This window comes from Equus quagga, chromosome 8 (assembly GCF_021613505.1).
Source record: "Equus quagga isolate Etosha38 chromosome 8, UCLA_HA_Equagga_1.0, whole genome shotgun sequence".
Classification (NCBI taxonomy): domain Eukaryota; kingdom Metazoa; phylum Chordata; class Mammalia; order Perissodactyla; family Equidae; genus Equus; species Equus quagga.
Genome location: NC_060274.1, coordinates 129,082,783 through 129,105,197, shown reverse-complemented (window position 1 = coordinate 129,105,197; position 22,415 = coordinate 129,082,783). Strand labels below are relative to the sequence as shown.

At 40.4% G+C, this 22,415-nt stretch overlaps 1 protein-coding gene across 1 annotated transcript in view; it reads right to left on the bottom strand.

Annotated features, from left to right (window-relative positions):
- DPP6 (dipeptidyl peptidase like 6) overlaps nucleotides 1–22,415 on the bottom strand; it is a 753,509-nt gene that overhangs the window by 292,439 nt on the left and 438,655 nt on the right. Inside the window, exon 4 of the mRNA XM_046670129.1 lies at nucleotides 20,690–20,784. Coding sequence (XP_046526085.1) covers nucleotides 20,690–20,784 — 95 coding nt within the window. The remainder of the gene's footprint in view (nucleotides 1–20,689; nucleotides 20,785–22,415) is intronic.

Genomic DNA, 22,415 nt, shown 5'->3' with positions numbered 1-22,415 from the left:
TGACTGAAAAAGTATTAATTTGGGAGTCCCAATTAACCTTTAGCACACAGGCAAACCTGCAAATACGGAAGCTGTGAATGATGAGGATCGACCGACCGCAATGTGTTTCCAGTCTGCTGTTAATACACACAATGTTGCAACAAATATCCTCATCCATGTATCTTTACTGGTGTGTGTGTGTGGTTAATTTAGTTTAGTCTTTTTTTTTAAAGACCGGCACCTGAGCTAACAACTATTGCCAATCATTTTTTTTTCTGCTTTATCTCCCCAAATCCCCCCGGTACACAGTTGTATATCTTAGTTGCAGGTCCTTCTAGTTGTGGCATGTGGGACGCTGCCTCAATGTGGCCTGACGAGCGGTGCCATGTCCACGCCCAGGATCTGAACCGGCGAAACCCTGGGCCGCCGCAGCGGAGCCCGAGAACTTAATCACTCGGCCACGGGGCTGGCCCCTATTTTAGTTTTTTTATAGAATAGATATCTAAGGGTGGGATTGATGATTTACAAGTTTTTTTAAAAAATTAAGTAGATATTGCCAGGTTGCTTTTCAAAAATGTGTTTTGGAATTAACACTCCCACTACCGATGTATGAATACATACTTTCTTCCCTTCTCTGGCAGCAATAGTGTTCCTGTATTTTCTTCCATTTTGACCCTCCGATGGGGGTAAAGTGGTACCTCGTTGACAGTTTAGTTTACATTTCCCTGCTTATGGGCACATTTGATTCTCATTGGACACGTTTTAGGCCGTGTGGATTTTATCTTTAGGAAACTGTCTGTTCACAGATCCTTGAAAGTATTCTCCTTGCCCCAACTTGTCTCTCATTCTTTCTAAAGCTCACTCCTACCATGCTTTCACTCCCACTGGACCAAAACTCCTTCTCGAGGTGACCAGAGACTCGCTTTGCTAACTGTCATGATAACTTCTCAGCTCTCATCCTACTTGGCACATTGATCACTCTTTCCTCCCCAGACCCTGTCTTCACTGGGCTTCCAGGGCATGTACTCACCTGGATTCCTCCTCCCTCCCTGGCTCTTTCCTTTCATGACCTTTTGCTGCTTCCCTTCATTTCTCTGATTTCCATCTCCTGCTCCCTGCTTCCTCGTCTCAGCTGTAGCAACTCCATTCACTCAGCTGCTCGGGCCAAACTCTTAGCTATCTTTGCTCTTTCTCTGTGTCTTATACACCTTACATCTAGTCAATCAAAAAATGCTGTTGGTCTGTATTCAGAGTATGCTCAGAACCAACTTTCTTCTTCCCCATTGCCACCACGCTAGTCTAAGGCATGGGCCTTTTTTCTTGAGCAATTCCAATCACCTTCCAGCTGCATCCCCACATTCCGTCCTTGTCCCACTGCAGTCTATCCTAGCCACAGTGGCCAGGGCCATCTTTTAAATATATACATCATCAATTGCTCCTTGCTTGAAGCCCTCCTAGAGCTTCCATCACATTCATAGTAAAAGCCAAAGTTCTGATGCAGCAGTGGCCCTACCTGGTCCTGTTAGTTCTTGGCCCCATCTCCTTATGACTCCACACTCTCCTTCACTCCAGCCAAACCAGTGTCTGCACCTGCCCAGAGCAAGCCAGGCACGTGTGTGTCTCACGGTCTCTGTGACTGCTCTTCTCTCTGCCTGAAATGCTCTGGATTTTCCTTCCTCTGCTTTTTTCTCAAAAGTCACCTTCCAAATGAGGCCTTTCATGGCCTTCAATGGCCATGATATCCAGAAGTTTTAACAAGCTGGCCTCTAATTTCTTATAACCTTCTTCTCTTATTTCCCTAGGCCTAAACATTATCTAAAACAATACATATTTTACTTATATAAATTTACTTATTTATCTTACTTATTGCCTGTCACCTTCACTAGAGTGTAAGCTCCTTGAAAGGAGGGTGTTTTTTTTTAATCTTTACTTTATCTCAGCAATGTTTTACAGTTTTCAGCATACAGATCTTGCCCATATTTTGTTAAATTTCTCCCTAAGTATTTCGTATTACTAATGTTTTGTATATATAAAATATACATGTATGTTATAATTTCAATATCCAATTGTTTATTGCTAACTTACAGAAATACAGTTGATTTCCGTAGCTTGACCTAATGTTCTGCAACCTTGCTAAATTTCACTAACTGTTCTTGCGGGTTTTTTTGTTTTTCTAGATTCCTTAGAATTTTCTACATAATCGTATTTTCTGTGGATAAAGACAGGTTTTTTTCCTCTTCCTTTTCTAACTGGATGCTTTTTCCTTCTTTCTAGAGCCTAATTACACTCTAGAGAACTGCGAGCATGGGGCAGAGGAGCAGTCCTAAGAGTGGACACCTCGGCTGTCTCCTGATCCTAGGGAGAAGCCATTCCCCCTTCATTCTTTCCCCTTAGTGGGAGAGGTCTCTGTAGACACCAGGTTAAAGATGGCCCTCTCTGTTTCTAGTTGTCTCAGAGCTTTTATAATTAATGCTGAATTTTATAACGAGTGTTGAATTTTTCAGATGCTTTTTCTGCCTTTATTGAGATGATTATGTTGTTTTGCTTTTTTCAGTTGGTCAATATGGTAAATTACATTGCTGGAATTTCAAATGTCAAAACAAACTTGCATTCCTGGAATAAACTCTGTTTGGCCACGATGTACTACAACTTTTTTTTTTTAAGGTAGATTTGTAAATATTTATTTTTTTTCTTTGAGGAAGAGTAGCCCTGAGCTAACTACTGCCAATCCTCCTCCTTTTGCTGAGGAAGACTGGCCCTGAGCTAACATCCGTGCCCATCTTCCTCTACTTTATATGTGGGACGCCTACCACAACATGGCTTGCCAAGTGGTGCCATGTCCCCACCTGGGATCCAAACTGGCGAAGCCCGGGCCGCCCAAGCAGAACATGCGCACTTAACCGCTGCCCCACTGGGCCAGCCCTGATGTATTACAACTTTAAATACTGTTAGACTCGGCTTGCTAATATTTTTTTGAAGGTTTTTGCACCTGTGTTCATGAGGGAAACTGCTCTGTGGTTTTCTTTTTCGGTAATATCTTTGTTTGGCTTTTATTTCAAGGTAGTGCTGGTGTAATAAGTGACTTGGAAAGCATTTCCTCCTCTTCTATTTGTTTTACGAGTTTGTGTAGAATTGGTATTATTTTTTCCTTAAATTTTTGGTAGAATGCACCAGTAAAGCCATTTGGACCTTGAATTTTGTATACGTGCAGCTTTTTAACTATTGATTTTTATGTCAATATAAGACTTTTCAGGTTACCTATTTCATCTCCAGAGAACTGTGAAAATGTGTGTCTTTCAAGGATTTATTTTATTTATATTGTCCAATCTATTGACATAATGCTGTTCAAAATATTTTCTATTGTCCTTTTAATATCCGTAGTGCTGGCCTCTCCTCTGTTCATGATATTGTTGTTTTGTTCTTTATTTTTGTTCCTGATCAATTTTATTGATCTTCTCCCCAAACCAGCTTTGGCTTTATTTTTTCTATTACTTCTTTCTTTTCTATATGGTTGATTTCTTCTCTTTATTACTTTTCTTCTGTGTATTTAGGTTTAATTTCTCTTTTCTTTTTTTCTCATTTCTTAAGGTGAAAGCTTAGCTCTAATATGAGCACTTAAAGCCATAAATTTCCATTTAAGTACTGCCCAACTGCATACCATAAATTCTGATATTATGTATTTTTATTTTTGTTCACTTCAAAATATTATCTAATTTCCATTTGATTTCTTCTTTGGCAAATTTGTTATTTAGAAGCATGCTGTTTAACTTCCAATCATCAGCATATATTCCAGCTATTTTTCTGCTATTGATTTCTCATTTAACTTTGTATGTGTTAGAGAACAAACTTTGTATAATTTCCAACCTTTGAAATATATTGGGACTTGCTTCATGGCCCAGAATATGATCTGTCTGGGTGAATAGTCCACGTGCACTCACAAACATGTGCTGTGCTGTTAAGGAGAGGCGTGGTCTACAAATGTCAGTGAGGTCCATTGGTTAACAGTGTGTTCAAGACTTCCACATCCTTACTGATCTTTTTCTCTACATGTTCTATCAATTGCTCGGAGAGGACTGTTGGAATCTCCAACTGTAATGGCATCTGTCCACCTATGCTTCTGCTCCACATCTAATCATTGCTTCACATGTTCTAACTCTATGTTCAGCTGCAGACACCTTCAGGATTCTTACGTCTTCTTAATGCACTGACTCCTTTATCGTGATGAAACATTTCTTTTTATTCTGGCCATCTTCTTTGTTCCGTAGTTGACTTTGTCTGATATTAATATAGCCATTCAAGCTTTTCTTTGGTTAGTGTTTGGATGGTGTATCTTTTTATATCCATTTAATTTTAACCTATGCCTTTATATTTAAAGTAGAAGCCATAGATAGCTTACAATCGGGTCTTGCTTTCTAAAACTGATCTTAAAATCCTCTAGGAGTAATAAGAGGAGCTTGTGGAAATGATGAACGTGTGGCCATGAGGAAAATCTGTCCTTTGTATTGTAGTTATTTTCCACCCCATATCGTATTGGATTTCTGCCCCTGCGTGTCATGTTGGAGAAAGTTACAACATGTTCCAAAGATTTTATGTGTATATGTTTGTGATTTTTGTGTCAATGTTTAGAGCAGGAGAAAAGGTTCAGAAATCTTACATAAGGTTATGTTAAGAGGAGCTGGACCTTTTCACCACATTCAAAGGGCCCTTTTATAAAAAGATGGATGTATTTTTTCAGAACTATTTAATTCACTTTACATAGGTTTCCACCAAAGGCCTAGCCACACGTTGACCATATTTATCATTCCTGGCACTTATCAATCATGTGGATCCTACTTTTCATCTGATAGAATCTTTCTTACTCCAAAGAACTTCCCTGAAATTTCTGAATGTGCAGGTGCGTGGCCAATGAATTCTCTCAGATTCTGTCTCTAAGTTCTTTATTTTATCTTTATTTTTGAAAGACATTTTTGTTTGCTGCATACAGAATTCTGGATTGACAGTTTCATTTTTCTCCCAGTACAGTGAGTGTCACTCCACTGTCTTCTGGCTTGCATAGTGTCTGGCGAAGTCTGCTGTCATTGTTACGTCTGTTCTTCTGTACACACCACACCTCTTTCCTTTGGCTGCCACTAAGGTGTTCTACTTTTCACAAGTTTTCAAAACTGGATTGTCATATGTTTGTTGTGGTTTTCTTGTTTATTATGCTTAGAGTTTACTGAGTTCTTGTATCAATTTTTTAAAAAATTCAATCATTATCTCTTCAAAAGCGTTTTGTCTTCTTTTCTCTCTGCTCCTTCTAGGTCTTAAAAATAGGTAGATTAGTCTACTTTATATTGTCCATAAGTCACGGAGGCTCTGCTCAAGTTTTTAAAGTCTTTTTTCCTCTCTGTTCTTCATTTTGGATAGTTTCTATTGCTATTCATCAAAGTTTAGGGTTTTTTTTTCTTCTGTGGTGTCTAATTTGCTGTTAATCTAGAGATTTTAAAATTTTAATATTTTCTTTTTCATCTCTAGAAATTTTATTTGGGCCTTTTACAATCTTCAGCTTCTCTTATCGTCATGCTCATGGTTTTCTTTATATCCCTGAGCATTTAGAACATGTTTATCTTAGCAGTTTTAATGTTTTTTTCTGCTAATTCTATTGTCTCTGTTATTTGTGGGTCTGTTTGTATTAACTGATTTTTCTCCTCATTATGTGTCACATTTCCCTGCTTCTTTGTATATATAGTAATTTTTTTAAAAAACTAACACCAGATATTTTGAATTTTCTCTTGCTGAATCTTGGATTTTTTGTGTTCCTTCAAAAAATGTTGGACTCTTTATGACAAGCAGTTAATTACTTATGGATTAATTTCATTCTTTCAAGGTTTGTTTTTAAGATGTTTTAAAGGTTGTTCTTCAACAGCCATAATTTTAGAGCTAATTGAGCCTGAGTCCTAAGGGCTTGCTCTTCTGAAGTCTCTATCTAATGTCTCACGGCTAGGAGACACTTAAGTGATTCCTGGCAATGTATGAGTTCCAGGAATTTTCCTCTTATAGGGTCTTGTAACTGTTCTTTACTTGGAAATTTATTTTGTCCTGACTTGTAGTGTTTGACTCTTTATATATAAAGATCAATAATTAACCAAAGTCTCAAAGGGAACCTTATGCAGATTTCTCGAGTATTCTAAGTTAGCTTCTTACCCCCTTGGGTACCCTCTTACCCTCTTGGGTACTCTGTCTCATAAATTATAGTCATGATTTTTCCCCCCAAACTCTGATCTGTCTCCTTAACTCAGCAAGACTGAAGGGCTTGAAAGTTCCTCCTTGTGCTAAAGTCTAGCAATAGCATTCATGCAGAAAGCTCAGGTGATGGCTGGGCTCATTTAGTTTGTTTTCCTTTTCTCAGGGATCATAGGTGTGAACTGCCTGCTGTCCAATGTATGAAAAGTGTTTTTTTCCCCCTACATTTTGTCCTGTTTTATAGTCATTTATGTTAGGAGGATAATTCTGATCATATTATACTCTCATGGCCAGGACCAAATGTCCACATAAGAATTTTAGTTTGTTTTGTCACACTTATATTCCCAGTGCCTAATAGTGACTGGCACATAAGAGATGCTCCATAAATATTTGCTGAATAAATGAATAAATACACCCTCAGTTGTTACAAGAGTGGCAATACAGATATAAAGATAATACCAATAGAAACAAGCAAAGAATGTAACTTTCTACACTTAGAAACCACTATAGGTCACATTCCTTGATGGAGGGTCAGCTGCTAATGATACCATCCAGGAGAGTGAGAATTTCGTTAGGCTCCATGAGAAGCTTGTCACTGCTACTCTTAGGTATGGTTCCATGCATTTCTGACCATCTCAGTCCCCATGATCCCATTGATTATGGAAAATATAGGCTGTACACCCACCTTTTCATCAGGTGCAAATAACGTATGCAAAAACCACCTAGCACTTTCCTAAATATTTGCTCCCAGACTGTTTGATTCAAAGAAAAATTCCCCAAAGAAAACAGGCCTTGGCTTCAGATTTGCCTGAAGGCTAGTCCTGCAATATTTTTGTCTATTTTCTATTAGACTATTTGTCTTTTTATGATCAGTTTAGAAGAACTCTTTGTAGATTGTAGATATTAGTCTTTTATTTGTTGCCTACATGCAAATATTGTCCATTATTTGTCTATGGATTTTGTCTTTCCTAATTTTAAAATTTAAAATTTTTATATGGTAAGCTAATTAAGGGCTATCTTTTTTATATAGCTTCTGGATTTCATATTTTTAAAAATTTCTCTCTTTTGTGACAAACCAAATGATGGCTTCTTTTCAACATTTAATCCTTTAATCCAACTGGAATTTAATTTTGTATATTTTTGAAATGAGACATTATTTCCTCGTAGATAAAGAGTTAGCTATGCCAGCATTATTTTCTAATTATGTCCTCATTTCCCCTGTGTTTTTCATATGTCCAATACTCACTTATGTCAGAAAATACCTCTGAATTCTTTAGTCTTTCACTGCTCTCTATGTATTCCTATGCAAAATTTGATAGTTTTAAGCTTGTACCATGGATTCAAACAGCCTGTGATTCATATTCTGTTTACACTATTTACTATGAGAAATTTAGAAAATGTCTTATCTTCACTGCCTCTGTAAAATGGAGATAATATCTGTACCTACCCCATGGTTGATGTGAAAATTCAATCAAGTAATTAGAATGTATAGCAAGTATTCAAAAGGATGAGCTATTATTATTATTGAGTTGAGCTGAGTACAGTGTCTTTATTATGTGTTTGATGTCAGGTAAAGGAGCTCACATTACTATACATTTTCAAACTTTCTGTGGCTACATTTAGGTGTTTATTCTTACATATGACAATTAAGATATTTTAACAAATGTTCAACACAATTTTTTTCAAAGTTCTAATTAAGATCATATTAAATGTTGAATGTCAATTTTAAGAGAATTAATATTTTTAATATTGTACTCTTATCTATGACATAATATACCTTTACATTTTGTCAAATCTTCAATTAGATTACAGTTTGCTTTACTCTAACCCTCCTTCTACTCTTAGGTTTATTCTAGGTGGCTTTATAGTTCTTGTTCTTATTGTGAATGGAATCGCTTCTCCATTTCCACTTCTAGGTACTTACTTTAGTTAGCAGAAACGCTATTGATTTATTTATATATTTCTCATATTCAGCCATATTAAGACATCTTCTTATGATTACAGTATTTTTTAAAACTAATGTCTTTTAGTTTTCTAAGGATGGAATTCTATTATCAGAAGAGGAGATATAATTGTTTCTTTTATTTTCTAGTTCCTCTTCCAACCATTTAGTTTGCTTGTATACTGCATTTCCTACTATCTACAAGAACATATTAAATATTAATGGTGCTGGTGAGTATTCCTGCCTGATACCTGAGCATAATTAGGACAGCTTTACTGTTTGCCATTTAGAATGCTTTTCACTGCTAGTTGGTTCTTGGTAAATAGTCTTTATCACATTTAAGCAGTGCTTCATTCTTATCTTACATAGAATTTTTACTAGGAGTAACTAATAAACTTTATCAGATGCCCTTTCAGCATCTTGTGGTATAATCATAAAGATTTTTCTGTTGTTTTGTAGTTGTAATGAACTTTATTGATTGGTTTCCTGGTATTTAAATGCTGATGTTATGATTACACCTCACTTGTTCAGATCATATTATGATTTTCATACATGACTGAACTCTACTTGTCAATATTTTATTTATAATTTTTGCATTTATACTCACTAATCAGATTGATGTATAGTTTACATTTTGCAATATTTGGTTATAATCATTAACACAATTTTTAATAACATTATTGTGACATTAAAAAATATTGGTCTACATGTACAACAATCCTATATATATAAAATTTTAGGTATGTTTCTGGTGAGACATGCCTCTAAAGGGTTGGCGTCTTGTTTTCATGTGAGAGACAAAGAGGTATGTGATTATACAGGCAGAGCAAGAAAGGTGGCTATCAGTGGCAGAGAGAGAGAGGAAATGATAGAATGCTCCAAATCATCAATAGAAGGAAAATGAAGAGTAGAAAGCATAAATATATCCAAAGGGTGTCTCATGAAAATAATTTCCTCATAAAGGAAAAAAAGAAGTAAATATAAAAGATGAGAAATGATAAACAAAAGCCAAACACTGAAAAGGTTAAATGTGTTATAGGAGGACACTATGTGCAGCTCTGTGGGAACACGTGAAACTTAAAATAAATGGATGCTCATCATCTCCCCCTTCCCAGTCCATGAGGAAGAAGAGAAGGTACGGACCTGGTAACTCTCTTACGGATGTAGCCATGGCTGCATCCGGGCCCTTAATTCACCTAAAAAGTGTTTAATTTGGCATCAGACAGATCGAGGTGCCTCTCCCAACACTGCTTGTGAGAGACAGGGAAGACTTGAAAATGCAGCTTCTACAGAACAGAGTGAAAGGGAGATTAAATATCTAGCACTGGGAAAAGTTTCCAGATGGTTTCACACACTGAGCTCTTCCCTAACCTTGAACATACATAATAATCCCAGGGTACTCAGTTGCATCCGCATTTTTTGCACTAGTCTAACCTGACTCAATATTTTGCATCTCTAATCTTTATTTTAGGGTGCTCTGCAGTGGTCTCCAGGAATAATCCTGTGAAATGTAATGGTGGGCTTTCAGGTATGAACAAAACATTTGAAGCTGTGGCACCCTTCTCAGCCACGGGATGCTGGCTTCGAGCCTGTGTGAATAACTACAGGAACAAAGGCTGCAGCTGGATCCTTTATGCAACCTAGAAATAATTTAGTTTGGAATTAGACAAAGCCAAGTCCAGCTATTAAGACTCTCAGCTACCCACTATGTAAAAGTGGACTCAGAAAAAGTCACGGGCACACCTCAGAGATACCACGGGTTTGGTTCCAGACCACCACAAAAAAGCGAATATTGCAATAAAGCAAGTCACACGAATTTTTCGGTCTCCCAGTGCATATAAAAAGTTAAGTTTACACTATACTGTAGTCTATTAGTATGCAATAGCATTATGTCTAAAAAAAAAAACCAGTGTGCATACCTTAATTAAAAAATACCTCATTGCTAAGAAATGCATCTAAGAAAATCATCTGAGCTGTCAGCAAGTTGTATCTTTTTGCTGGTGGAGGGTCTTGCCTCCATGTTGATGGCTGCTGACTGATCAGGGTGGTGGCTGCTGAAGCTTGGGGTGGCTGTGGCAATTTCTTAAAATAAGACAACAATGACGTCTGCAGCGTTCATCAACTCTTCCTTTCACTAATGATTTCTCTGTAGCATGCAATGCTGTTTGATAGCATCTTACCCATGGGAGAACTTCTTTCAAAATTGGAGTCAATCGTCTCAAACCCTGTTGCTGCTTTATCAACTAAGTTCATGTCACATTCTAAATCCTTTGTTGTCCTTTCAACAACCTTCACAGCATCTTCACTAGAAGTAGATGCCATCTCAAGAAACTGCTTGCTTTGCTCATCCATAGGAAGCAAATCCTCATCCGTTAAAGTTGTATCATGAAATTGCAGCAATTCAGTCACGTCTTCAGGCTCCACATCTAATTCTTGTTCTCCTGCTGTTTCCACCACATCTGCAGTTACTTCCCCCGCTGAAGTCTGGAACCCCTCAAAGTCATCCAGAAGGGTTGGAATCAACTTCTTTCAAACTCCTGTTAATGTTGATATCTTGACCTGTTCCCATGAATCACAAATGTTCTTAATGGCATCTAGAATGGTGAATCCTTTCCAGAGGGTTTCAATTTACCTTGTCCAGATCCATCAGAGGAATCATGCCCATGGAAGCGATAGACTTACAAAATGTCTTTCTTAAATAATAAGACTTGAAAGTTGAAATTACTCCTCGATCCATGGACTAAAGAATGGACGTTGTGTTAGCAGGGGTGGAAAACATTAATCTCGTTGTACATCTTCATCAGAGCTCTTGAATGACCAGGCGCATCGTCAATGAGCAGTAATATTTCAAAAGGAATATTTTTTTCTGAGCAGTAGGTCTCCATAGTGGGCTTAAAATATTCAGTGAACTGTGTTGTAAACAGATGTGCTGTCATCCAGGCTTTGTTGTTCCATTTATAGAGCACAGGCAGAGTAGATTTAACATAGTCCTTACGGGCCCTAGGATTTTCAGAACACTAAGTGAGCATTGGCTTCAACTCAAACCAGCTGCATTAACTCCTAACAAGAGAGTCAGCCTGTCCTTTGAAGCTTTGAAGCCAGGCGTTGACCTCTCCTCTCCAGCTATGAAAGTCCTAGGCGGCATCCTCCTCTGCTAAGGCTGTTCCATCCTCATGGAGAATCTGCCAGTGCGGCCACCTTCATCAGTGATCTTAGCTGGATCTTCCGGACATCTGGCTGCAGCGGCTATGTCAGCACTTGCTGCTCCACCTGCACTTTTGTGTTCTGGGGACGTTTCTTTCCTTAAACCTCACGAACCAACCTCTTCCAGCTTCAGACTTTTCTTCTGCAGCTTCCTCCCTCTCTCAGCCTTCACAGAATTGAAGAGAGCCAGGGCCTTGCTCTGGACTGGGCTTTGGCTTAAGGGAATGCTGTGGCAGGTTTGATCTTCTGTCCGGACCACTGAAACTTTCTCCACGGCAGCAATAGGCTATTTGCTTTCTTATCATTCGTGTGTTCACTGGAGTAGCACTTTTAACTTCCTTCAAGAACTTTTCCTTTGTGTTCACAGCTTGACTGTCTGGCACAAGAGGCCTAGCTTTCGGCCTGTTTTGGCTTTCGACATGACTTCCTCACTAAGCTTTATCATTTCTAGCTTTTGATTCAAAATGAAAGATGTGTGACTATTCCTTTCACTTGAACACTTTGAGGCCATTGTAGGGTTATTACTTGGCCTGATTTCAATATTGCTGTGTCTCAGGGAACAGGGAAGCCCAGGAGAGGGAGAGACGGGAGAAGAGCCAGTCGGTGGAGCAGTCAGAACACACATGTTTACGGATTAAGTTCACCGTCTTATATGGGAGCAGTTTGTGGAGCCCAAAGCAATTGCAGGAGTAACATAAAGATCCCTGATCACAGATCACCATAACAAATATAATGAAAGTAAAAAAGTTTGAAATATTGAGAGAATTACCAAAATGTGACGCAGAGACATGAAATGAGCACACGCTATTGGAGAAACGGCACTGGTAGACTTACTCGATGCAGGGTTGCCACAGACCTTCAATTTGTAAAAAATGCAGTATCTGTGAAACGCAGTAAAGCTAAGCACAACAAAACAAAGTATGCCTGTATTTTAATCTCCACAAACTTCAGTCTTGTCAGTTGTAAAATAAGAATAATGAAGTACCGCCGTTCAAAGGGTTCCGAAGGGTTTCTACCAAATCAGATAACGTTTGTAGAGCATCCAGGGCAGCCTGGTCTCATCGTAAGCACTCAGATGTCAATGGTTAGTTCATTCATCCTGTGTGCACCTTGCAGCATCTTCTTCCTCAAAGTAGCCTCGGTTTCCCACTCCACACTCCATTACTTTCCCCGACTTGAGGTCTCCGAGATCGCCACTTTTCCTGTTAACAAGGCTCAAACCCCAGACAACACAGACTCTTGCTTCAGTCTCGCCTGCCTGCACAGAGAACACAGCCACTGTTCTCCGTTCACCGCCATGACGCGACTCAAACCCGTCCTCTTCGTGCTTTCCTAGGCACCCTCTTCAGCCAGCCCCTCGTTCACCTCCACCTGGACCTGAGGCAGCCCCTGTGGGCTCCTTGTCTGTAATCTTTCCCTTCTCTAAATCCCCTTTCCTATTGGTCTAGAGTCATTTTCCTAAAGCACAGAGACTTGTCCTCAAAAATCCTATTCTTTCCAGTTTCCTACGGAGTAAAGACTAGACTGCCAATGGGGCTGGCCCTGTGGCCTAGTGGTTAAGTCTGGCATGCTCCACTTTGGCAGCCTGGGTTCAGTTCCTGTCTGTGGACCTACACCACTCGTTGGCAGCCATGAAGTGGCAGCAACACACATAAAAATTAGAAGAAGATTGGCACAGATGTTTGCTCAGGGCAAATCTTCCTCAGAAAAAAAAAAGAAGAAGACTAGACCACCAAGTAAGGTTCTTGACAACTTGCTCTCCATTTTTTTCCTGGGCCTTTATGCCACAACCTTCCAACCCCTCCAGACAACCTACACCAGAACAAGATGATGTGCCACACCGGACATGAAACATTCATTACTTCACCCGTTCAGCCTGCTCAGGGCACCATTCCCCCTGTCTCCAGATTGTAGTCACCTGTCAGGGGCTGCTGAAACACTCCCTTTTCACACCCTTATCTGTCGCTGACATCAATGCTCTCTCTCTCTCCTCACCTTGTTCTCATCACATATGGGGCCTCTATTGCAGAATATATTTCATTCAGTTACTTCTTTGAGATCTAAGCTGAAAGCCATCTTAGTAAAAACCATGTTTTATTAATTCTTGTATCCACCCACTCCTCTCGTCAGCCCAGGCCTGCTCAGAGAGGACACTCCTGAAAGTCCACTGACACAGCACAGGTGAGACGGCATTAGTGCCCCAGACCACCCCTCACCTACAGGGAAGACCAGGTCTGGGCCACAAAGACTAAGCCGCTTGTTTCTTTTCAGGTCTTTCAAAGACACAAGTGTAAAATACTCTACTCAACTACTTTAAAAATCAAAAACAGGGGGGCCGGCCCAGTGGCCGAGCGGTTCAAGTTCCACGTGTTCTGCTTAGGCAGACTGCGTTCATGGGTTTGGATCTTGGGCACAGATCTACTCCAGTCACCAGCCATGCTGTACAGGCGTCCCACATGCAAAAGAAACAGAGGGCGACTGGCACAGATGTTAGCTCAGAACTAATCTTCCTCAAGCAAAACAAGAAGAAAGCTGGCAACGGATGTTAGCTCAAGGTGAATCTTCCTCACCAAAACAAAACAAAATGAAACAAAACAGAAGAGCCTATGAAACAAATATTAGACTAAAAGTAATTAACAACAGCTTTGTTTTCTGTTCTTTTTTTTTTCCTTTGAGGAAGATTAGCCTTGAGCTAACATCCGTGCCCATCCTCCTCTACTTTATATGTGGGACGCCTACCACAGTATGGCTTGACAAGCGGCCTGTAGGTTGGCACCTGGGATTCGAACCTGCAAACCCCGGCCGCCGAAGCGGAACATGTGAACTTAACTGCTGAGCCACCAGGCTGGCCCCTGTTCTATCTTTTAATAAAAGAAGTAGGAGAAGAAAAGGGAGAGAGAGAAAAGAAAGAAAAAGGCGCAGAAAGAAAGAGATCATCTGAGACACAAGGGGAAGAAGATGACAGACCCCCAGGGCCAGAGCAGAGACAGGCCACACAGACACAGAGACACACAGACACACAGCAATGGTGGGTACCGTGGCTTCCCACAACGCTCGTGCAAAAGACATTGCTTCTTCTGCCGCCCTGTTGTTTCTGGACTACATGGGGTGAAACTCAGAGGCCAGTCTGTCTAGATGTCAGTGCGGCAGTCCCTGTGGGACTGGCCATCTGCTACCCGGCTCCACCAGCCAAAATTTGCTATCTGTGAGAAATAAGGTCTCGCTGCTGCCAGATCTTCTTATTTTTCAAGAGAAGCCAAAAATCTGGATTTAGAGTTTGTCCAAAAACCACTCTGTGGGCCAAACAACACAGTTCAGTGGGCCTGGCGGGCGCCAGCGTGTCCTCGCTCAACTGCAGACAACACAGGGCTGTTCCGCCTTCCCGGTTCGACTTGTGCGCTGAGAGCCGGCGCCGCGGGCGGGATGCGCTTGCTGGCCCGCCGGCCTCCGCCCGCCCTACACGCAGCTCTGCTTGTGGGTCTGGCAGCCTGGGCCCGTCGGCGCAGGGAACCAGGTGACAGGAAGGTCGTGAGGCAGAGTCCACGCGGCCGGAGGCTGGGCTGGCCCAGCCCGGCGCACCCCTGCACGAGCCCTGCGCCCTCAGCCACCGCCCGCGGGGCTCTGGGGACAGCAGATGCGAGGATGCCCAGGAAGGTGCGCTCCCTCCGCCTCCAGACGCGAGGACACGCGCACAGGAAGCTCTTGATGGAAACGGAGCGAAATAGGATGCAGTGAGGTGAAAATTAACAGTGAAAGTCTAAAACATCGGATGAAGTAAAAAAAAAAAAAGAAAAGTGGTCTCAAGTTCCACTCTCAACCAAATGCTGGGGTCCCTCTGCACAAACACTATTTCTCTCCTTGATTCCGGAATGCATCTAATAATACATGTAATTATGTCTCTCTCTGTGAGGAGTCAGAATTCATTAATTTTTAGAGACTGAGATAAAAATTCAAATTCTACTGTCTAATTACATAAAATCAAAGGGGAGCATAAATTAGAGAAACAAAAGACTTTTTATTTAAATGTAAATTTAGTAATTTTAATAAGTAATTAAAAACAAGTAGATTGGTAATTAAAACAAGTAAAGACATAAAAAGTGAGAAAACGTGACATCAGCAATAACAACAGGATATCTTTTTTTTTTATTTACTTGTTTTCCCTTCGAAGCATTTCCAGGAACCACGCACAGCTCTTACATATTCATCACTGGAGGAAATCTAATCTCTTTTTAATGTGAGGCTGAATTTCTAGAAATCTAATCAAAATTATTGAATAAATGGCACTGAAACAGCAATTATGGAAATCATCTCACTGGAAAATAATATACAAAATTTTACCACCCAACAAGATGAACTATTTTCATGGCTCAACGTTCACTTTCTAGCCTTTTCCATACACACGGGTGATGGTGGCACTCGTTAACTACAATGTAAGATTGTATTCTTCTGTGTAATTTAACAGCATAAATATTCTTCATATTACTAGATAGCCTCCATAACTATTATTTTAATGGCCACATCACATTTCATCTATTTTTATTTACTTATTTCTCTAGCGTCAGGTATTTTTACTTTTTTTTTTTTTTTTTACTTTTTAGATTACTTATGAAAAATTCCCTGGAATGAGTGAAAATGCATAAATATTTTTATTAATCTTGAATGTATTGCCAAGATACATTCTTTCCAAATACGGAGAACAACCTAAAAGATATAATGAATGGCTGTATCACTCACTACTTCCTGTCACTACTGGTATTATCAACAAAAAGGGGATATGAAGTGTGGACGTCACCGGTCAATAGAGTGAATTACCCTGAACCAGCGTAAGATCAGCGCTGGATGTGGAGCTCAAATCAAAGTTGTTCATGGACCTTGGTTTCCTCAGCCGAGAAAAGAAGAGTTTAAATGACAAATCTCCAAAGATTATTCTGGCTATAAATATCTAAACCTCAAGCAAAGCCTAAACACTTCGTCCTTGTGAGAAGTTTTGCTCTGCTGGGTTTAGAAGAATTGGAGAGATGCTGCTAAGCTTCCCTAAGACTTACAGCCCCCATGAAATCTATTTAATTAAGTTCAGAAAAATGTAGTAAACACATTTTAAATGCACTTGTACTGGAAAGAGAGAGAGGGACAGGGAGGTTGGGAAGGAAGAAAGAAGTCGGGTTCTACTCAGTAGAGAAAAAAATTCATGAGATTTTTCCAGGAACCAGGCAGCCATTGTCCAAATATCCAAAAACCCAGTTTGGGCCATGAGATATATTTGTAACATTTCATTTTTCAGGGGAAAAAAATGAGACACATAATATAACAAAGGTCTTTTTAAAACTTGTTAATTTGTTCACGAGTCTTATAGGAGCACAAAAGTAAAATACATCGACATTTAAATTATTTAAAAAATAAGAATAAAATACAATGTCCTGGAATTTGGGGTAAATCAAATATGTAATTCAAGTGAAAGTCAGTTTAAGTTTGAGTTTTTGTTTATTTTTAGAAATCTGAGAGAGTGCTCCTTGCAATAATTCCCAGCTTGGAAGACCCTGCCTCCCCCTGGGCAGCAGCCAAGACCCGACTCCCGCAGGGAAGGAGTTCGCAGTCGAGCCACTTCCCTCCTCGGCTGCTGTGGACTTGGTCCTCCACTCTGTCTGCCGCTTAGAACCGGCCCACTCGTCCCCCCCGAGCCCTGAGCCGCCCGGCTCTCTAGGCCAACCCAACAGTCTGCAACATGTGACCTGTGCCCACACTGCAGCACGGTGCATACATTCTCTCACTGAGTCCTCAAAGGCTCCGGAAGGTAGGACAGAGGGCACAGCGCTTATTCAACTGGCCCGAGGGCCTGTGGCTACCGAGCAGAGTGCGTTCCAATGTGGGGAGGTAGGTCGTGAGGTCGCACCCCAGTGCTGAGCCACCCCCAAACCTCTCAGCACACTGATGCTCCTGGGAAACCGCTCGCCTCTGTTTTGTCCTTTTATATTCATTTATAAAATACACAGTCATGAAGCACCTACTAAGTGCAGGTCACCATGCTAAGTACTGCGGAGCAGACATAAGTAAGTGAAAGGCAGAACCTGCCCGGACAAGCTTTAAAGCTGAGGAGCAGACGTGACAGCGATGAGGGCTCTTTCAGAGAAGACACACTTGTGATTTCCTTCTCTGTAGAAATGAAAAACACCTCAAAATATTAAAAAATAGGAAAAGGGACTACGATATTTTAATAAATGCTTCCTAAAAATCAATTATTATATACCATCAAACATGATGCGCTACCAAATAATAAGGATCTGAAAACATCCCAATATCAAAAATATTAATATAAAAAACAAAAGAATTCAAGACCAAGTGTGAACCATGATGTAATCACCACAGAATGTTAAATGTAGACATGAACTTGCAATTTAAAGTGTTTGTGGTATTCTGAAGTATTTCGTGACCTGATTTCTACCATTTGGAGGTATGATAAAGGATGAGTGAACAAAAACTTTTGTCAGAGGAAGTTGTTTGGGGCAAATGAGACACATCCTGGTAAGCCCAGCCCAGCACAAGCCCTGCATTTGCATAATCATCGATTCTCTTAAAAGCTTTTCTGCTGGATCGGGTAGTGTCTGCATTATTTGCATCCCCTTCGTTGACCCATCTGGGACAGAGTGGGTCACAGGAAGCCAAGCTGAAGGCAAACAGGCTTGGATATCCTAATGTGACCTTGTGTATGAAGGGTCTGTTCCTAGTGGCTGAGGAAAGAGAATGAGGTTAGAAGTCAAGGTTGTGGGTTAATATTTTACAATTCTGTTGACCACAGCGTTCCCTGCTTCGTTTCCATTTCTCCACAAGTTTCAGGGTGTTTCACGGACCAACCTAAAGATTACAGTTGGCCTCACGTGCAGCACAGCTCTTTCCGCAGGTTGCCTTTATCATTTAACCAATCTCAAAGCTCTGGGTTTCAAATAAGAGACCATCTAGTGAGGCATCAGAAAGGCAGGCGGAGGAATGCCCGAGAGCCACTGTTCATGTTCCTGCTCTCTCCAGCCTGCTCTCTTCCTCGCTGGCACAGAGGATCCCATGAACTCGGGACCCTCGGAACGCCATGCTTTACATGCTCAATACTTGCTCATGGAAACACAAAGGGGGAACAGATATTCCATGGCTGGATCTCACAGGGGACCCACGTTGTAGGCTGGCGGGAGAAACACTAGGTCCAACTTGGAGATGGAACAATTGAAGCACAAGAAGTTTCAATGACTAATGGGCTCAACAGAACTTACATCCGGAACTTCTGTATTCTAAATTATGACCCGTGCACCTAAATGACATTTCCTCTTTTTCCTTCTCTTCAGGTCTGTTTATTCATTTGTTTATTTATTTAGGTGAGGAAGATTGTCACTGAGTGAACATCTTTGCCAATCTTCCTCTATTTTGTACATGGGACGCCACCACAGCATGGCTTGATGAGCGGTGTGTTGGTCCTTGCCTGGGATCTGAACCTGCGAACGCCAGGCCACGGAAGCAGAGCATGGAAACTGAACCACTACACCAGAGGAGCGTTCAAATGTAGCTTTGAGACAAGAATAAAGTAGGCGTGATCATGAATAGTATCGATCAGGCTGTACACATTTGGTGCTCAATAAATGTTTTTTAACATATTTTTAATAATTTAATTGAATAAATGACATTTTAAGAAGAAAAAGACTGCATTCTATGGAAAAAGCCAGCCAATTTGCAAGACGAGGTCCTACTTTTTTCTTTACCTAAGGCGGTTTCTGAAGTCACTTTAATACTTGGGTAAAACAACTTCAGCTAAAACATATGATCCATCACAGGCTATTGATTTGAGGAAGGGAAGGCAGTTCAGATTCCTGTATTTCATTCCTGAGTGCAGCTGTACGTACAGCACCCGCTTTTACTAAACTGACATCCTCACAGGAAACATCGATAACATCCTCATGCTGCCACGAACTTACCCTCAGCAACGGTCCGATCGTTTTCTCCTGTCGATTAATATTAGAAAACTGTTTCTGCAACTTCAGGATTTTTAAGCGAGTTGAATCTGATTTCCTTAGGGGAGCAATTCTTCCAAAGATGATTTTGTAATGCAAAAATGCTGGCACATTCTTTCTGAGTCTTACCTTGCAGAATACTATTTAATTCAATGAGGCCGTAATTTGGGGAACTACCCCGTAATACGACCTCACCTGGCTTCCCTTACACTAGCAAACAGGCTACGGAAAGGGTTTAATAGTAAACCTCAGTAAAGGCTTTTTTTCAAAAGAAAAAAGTATCTGTACACCAAAAAAAAGAAAAAAAAAAGAAAGAATTTAAATAGTGAGTTAAATGTTCTTGAGGGGGAAAGGAAGGGAGAGCAGCATTTCTGTGGGTCCAGAAATGGGGCGGCAGGAAGAAGGAGCCATCCTTTCTTGTCCCTGGGATGGAGGCTCCAGGGACCACCTGAATCTTCACCCAGTCAGCAACGAGCTCTGGAAAGCTCCCCACCAGCTCTGCTCAGGGTCCTTAGCCGTAAAACCAGGCAGCTGACTGATTTTCTCTATGGTCTCCTCTAATCTCTGGAGTCTAGGATTCCGATGTTTCACACCAGAGGCGTGTTATGATCACTCCAATCTGGAATTCGCCTTAGATTTTTCCTTTAATTTCCCAGTGTATTGGACAAGAAAATGATCCACTTCCTAAAGCTGGAGATTTATACCTTCTAATAATGAGCATGAGCATATTGTAAAAAAAAAAAAAAAAAAAGTTCATTCTTTTTAATTGATTTCTAGTACTAACTTCGGTCAATATTTTTAATAAATATCTTCAACTGTACCTGAACTCCAAATCTTAATGTCATTTAATTCTTTGGGAAAACAGGTTTTCCAGATTATAAAGCAGGGGCATTCATATCTACTCAGTACTTGTTTTAAAGCATAAACATCACTTAATGTCACTAGAGTAAGTACAGTCAGTGCCTAAATTAATATTCCCTGTGCAGGTGGAGATGAGTTTTTAAAAAACCCAAGATCAAGTAAGTCCTCCTGAAGCATTCTCTGTGCGTTACTGCAATTGTTCTGTAAATGTGGAAAGGCTTAGGACTTGATCTTTCAATTATATATCATATGCAACACTTGTTTCCAACACCTGCAGAGAAATTTCCCCTACACGGAAAGAAACTGTGCTTTCATCTCATTAAATTAGGGTGGTTTCAATTTCACGTTATCCTTGGTCCCTCCACCCGCAGCATTACAAGTTTATTGCTTCTGCTGGGCTAGACTAAAAGTTGAAACCTGAAGTCATTTTCTGCTTTATCAACTCGCAGGAGGGAAAACTGAAATTATCCTGGTCATTAAAGAGAGTACTTACAATTTTTTTGCCTTCTATTAACACTGTAGACATATTTGTTTCAACATTCCGTAGTATCACATTCCCTTTCTGTTCTCTGTAGATGAATTCTTTATCTATAAGAGAGGAAATAAAAAGCAACTGTGAAAATCAAGAAACTCACCTAGCCTCTTTTTTTTTTGGTGAGGAAGATTGGCCCTGAGGTGACATCTATTGCCAATCGTCCTCTTTTTGCTTGATGAAGATTGTTGCTGAGCTAACATCTGTGCCAGTCTTCCTCTACTTTGTATATGGGATGCCACCACAGTGTGGCTTCATCAGAGGTGTGTAGGTCTGCATCTGGGATCCGAACCTGTGAAACCCGGGCCACCAAAGTGGAGCATGCAAAGTCAATCAGGCTGGCCCCTCGACTAGGCTTTGAGCAACATGTACATAAAATAAATTGACTAGTTCCAAAAATATATATATCCTGAGTTTCATCAAAGAGTCCTTCACATATGGCGAAATACATCCAGCTCCTCTCAATATTACCTCACGTGCAGTTTCTCGCTGAATCTTTTCTCTGCTCTACACACTGGCATACAAAGCACAAGCACATATACCCAGAAAATCTTTAGAACATTCTAGGATTTTCTTGGGTAGGACACACAGAGTCGACACACAGAGCAGATTAAGAAAGTTGCTACCGCAAGGGATGGAAGATAACTGGCACTAAAGGGACCGACTGCTTTTATCTGAACTTTGGGGTGAAATCTGTATACGTACACACGCGCCCACCTACATCCATATCCTGCGAAATTGTCTTCAGTTTGTCCACAAGCGTCTTCTGCTACTCCTGGAGGAATCGGCCATTTCGCTGTCATGCATATCTTTGAATCTAGACACTGTGTCCTCAGTGACACTGCTCTTTGTATAATCAAACAAGATTTCAAATATCCCCTTAGGAAATTAATAAAACACTTCCACTGGACAGTATGCATGTAGCGGTGTGTGTGTGTGTACACACACTGCGAATGAAAGGGTAAACTACCTGAAAGTAAGGTTGTTGATGAACAGGCAGGGCAGGGTGCACAGAGAGAAGGAAAAATACTGTCTTTCTGAGCAGAGGTGGTAACACTGAGCCAGCTTGATGGTAAACGCTCGTCACACTACAGTCAGTCGGTGAATGAAAAACGCCGTGCAGACTGGATTAATTCAAACCGTGTTCTCATTTCCATTCTTTCTGTGTCTTACTTCATAGATCGATGTTCTTCTCATTTTCATTGCTCCCTTCTACCTGCTTTGGCATTAACTTTCTCCTCTGTTTCTAGTTTGTGGAGGCGGAAGCTTACACCTTTGTTTTGATTTTCCATCTTTTCTAATAAAACTATTAAAGCTAAAACTTTCCCTCTGTGGATGGTGTGAGCTACATCTCACAAATTTTGATATGCTGAATTACATTATTATTCAGTTCAAATTATTTCTAATTTTCCCTGTAATGTCAGCTTGGCCTGATGATCATTTAGAAATGTGTTGTTTAATTTCCAAATATGTAGAGTTATTCTGGCCCTCTTATTTTAATAGACTTTTAATTTAAATTCACTGGATCAAAGAATACTCTGTACATGATTTCAATCTTTTAAAACTAATAAAGACATTTTTATGGTCCATAATCTGGCCTAGCCTGGTAAATGTTCCATACGCACATTTAATGAAATCACGGCTGTGGCTGAGCTTGGTCTATCATTTCCGGGGTGTTTTCTTTGCT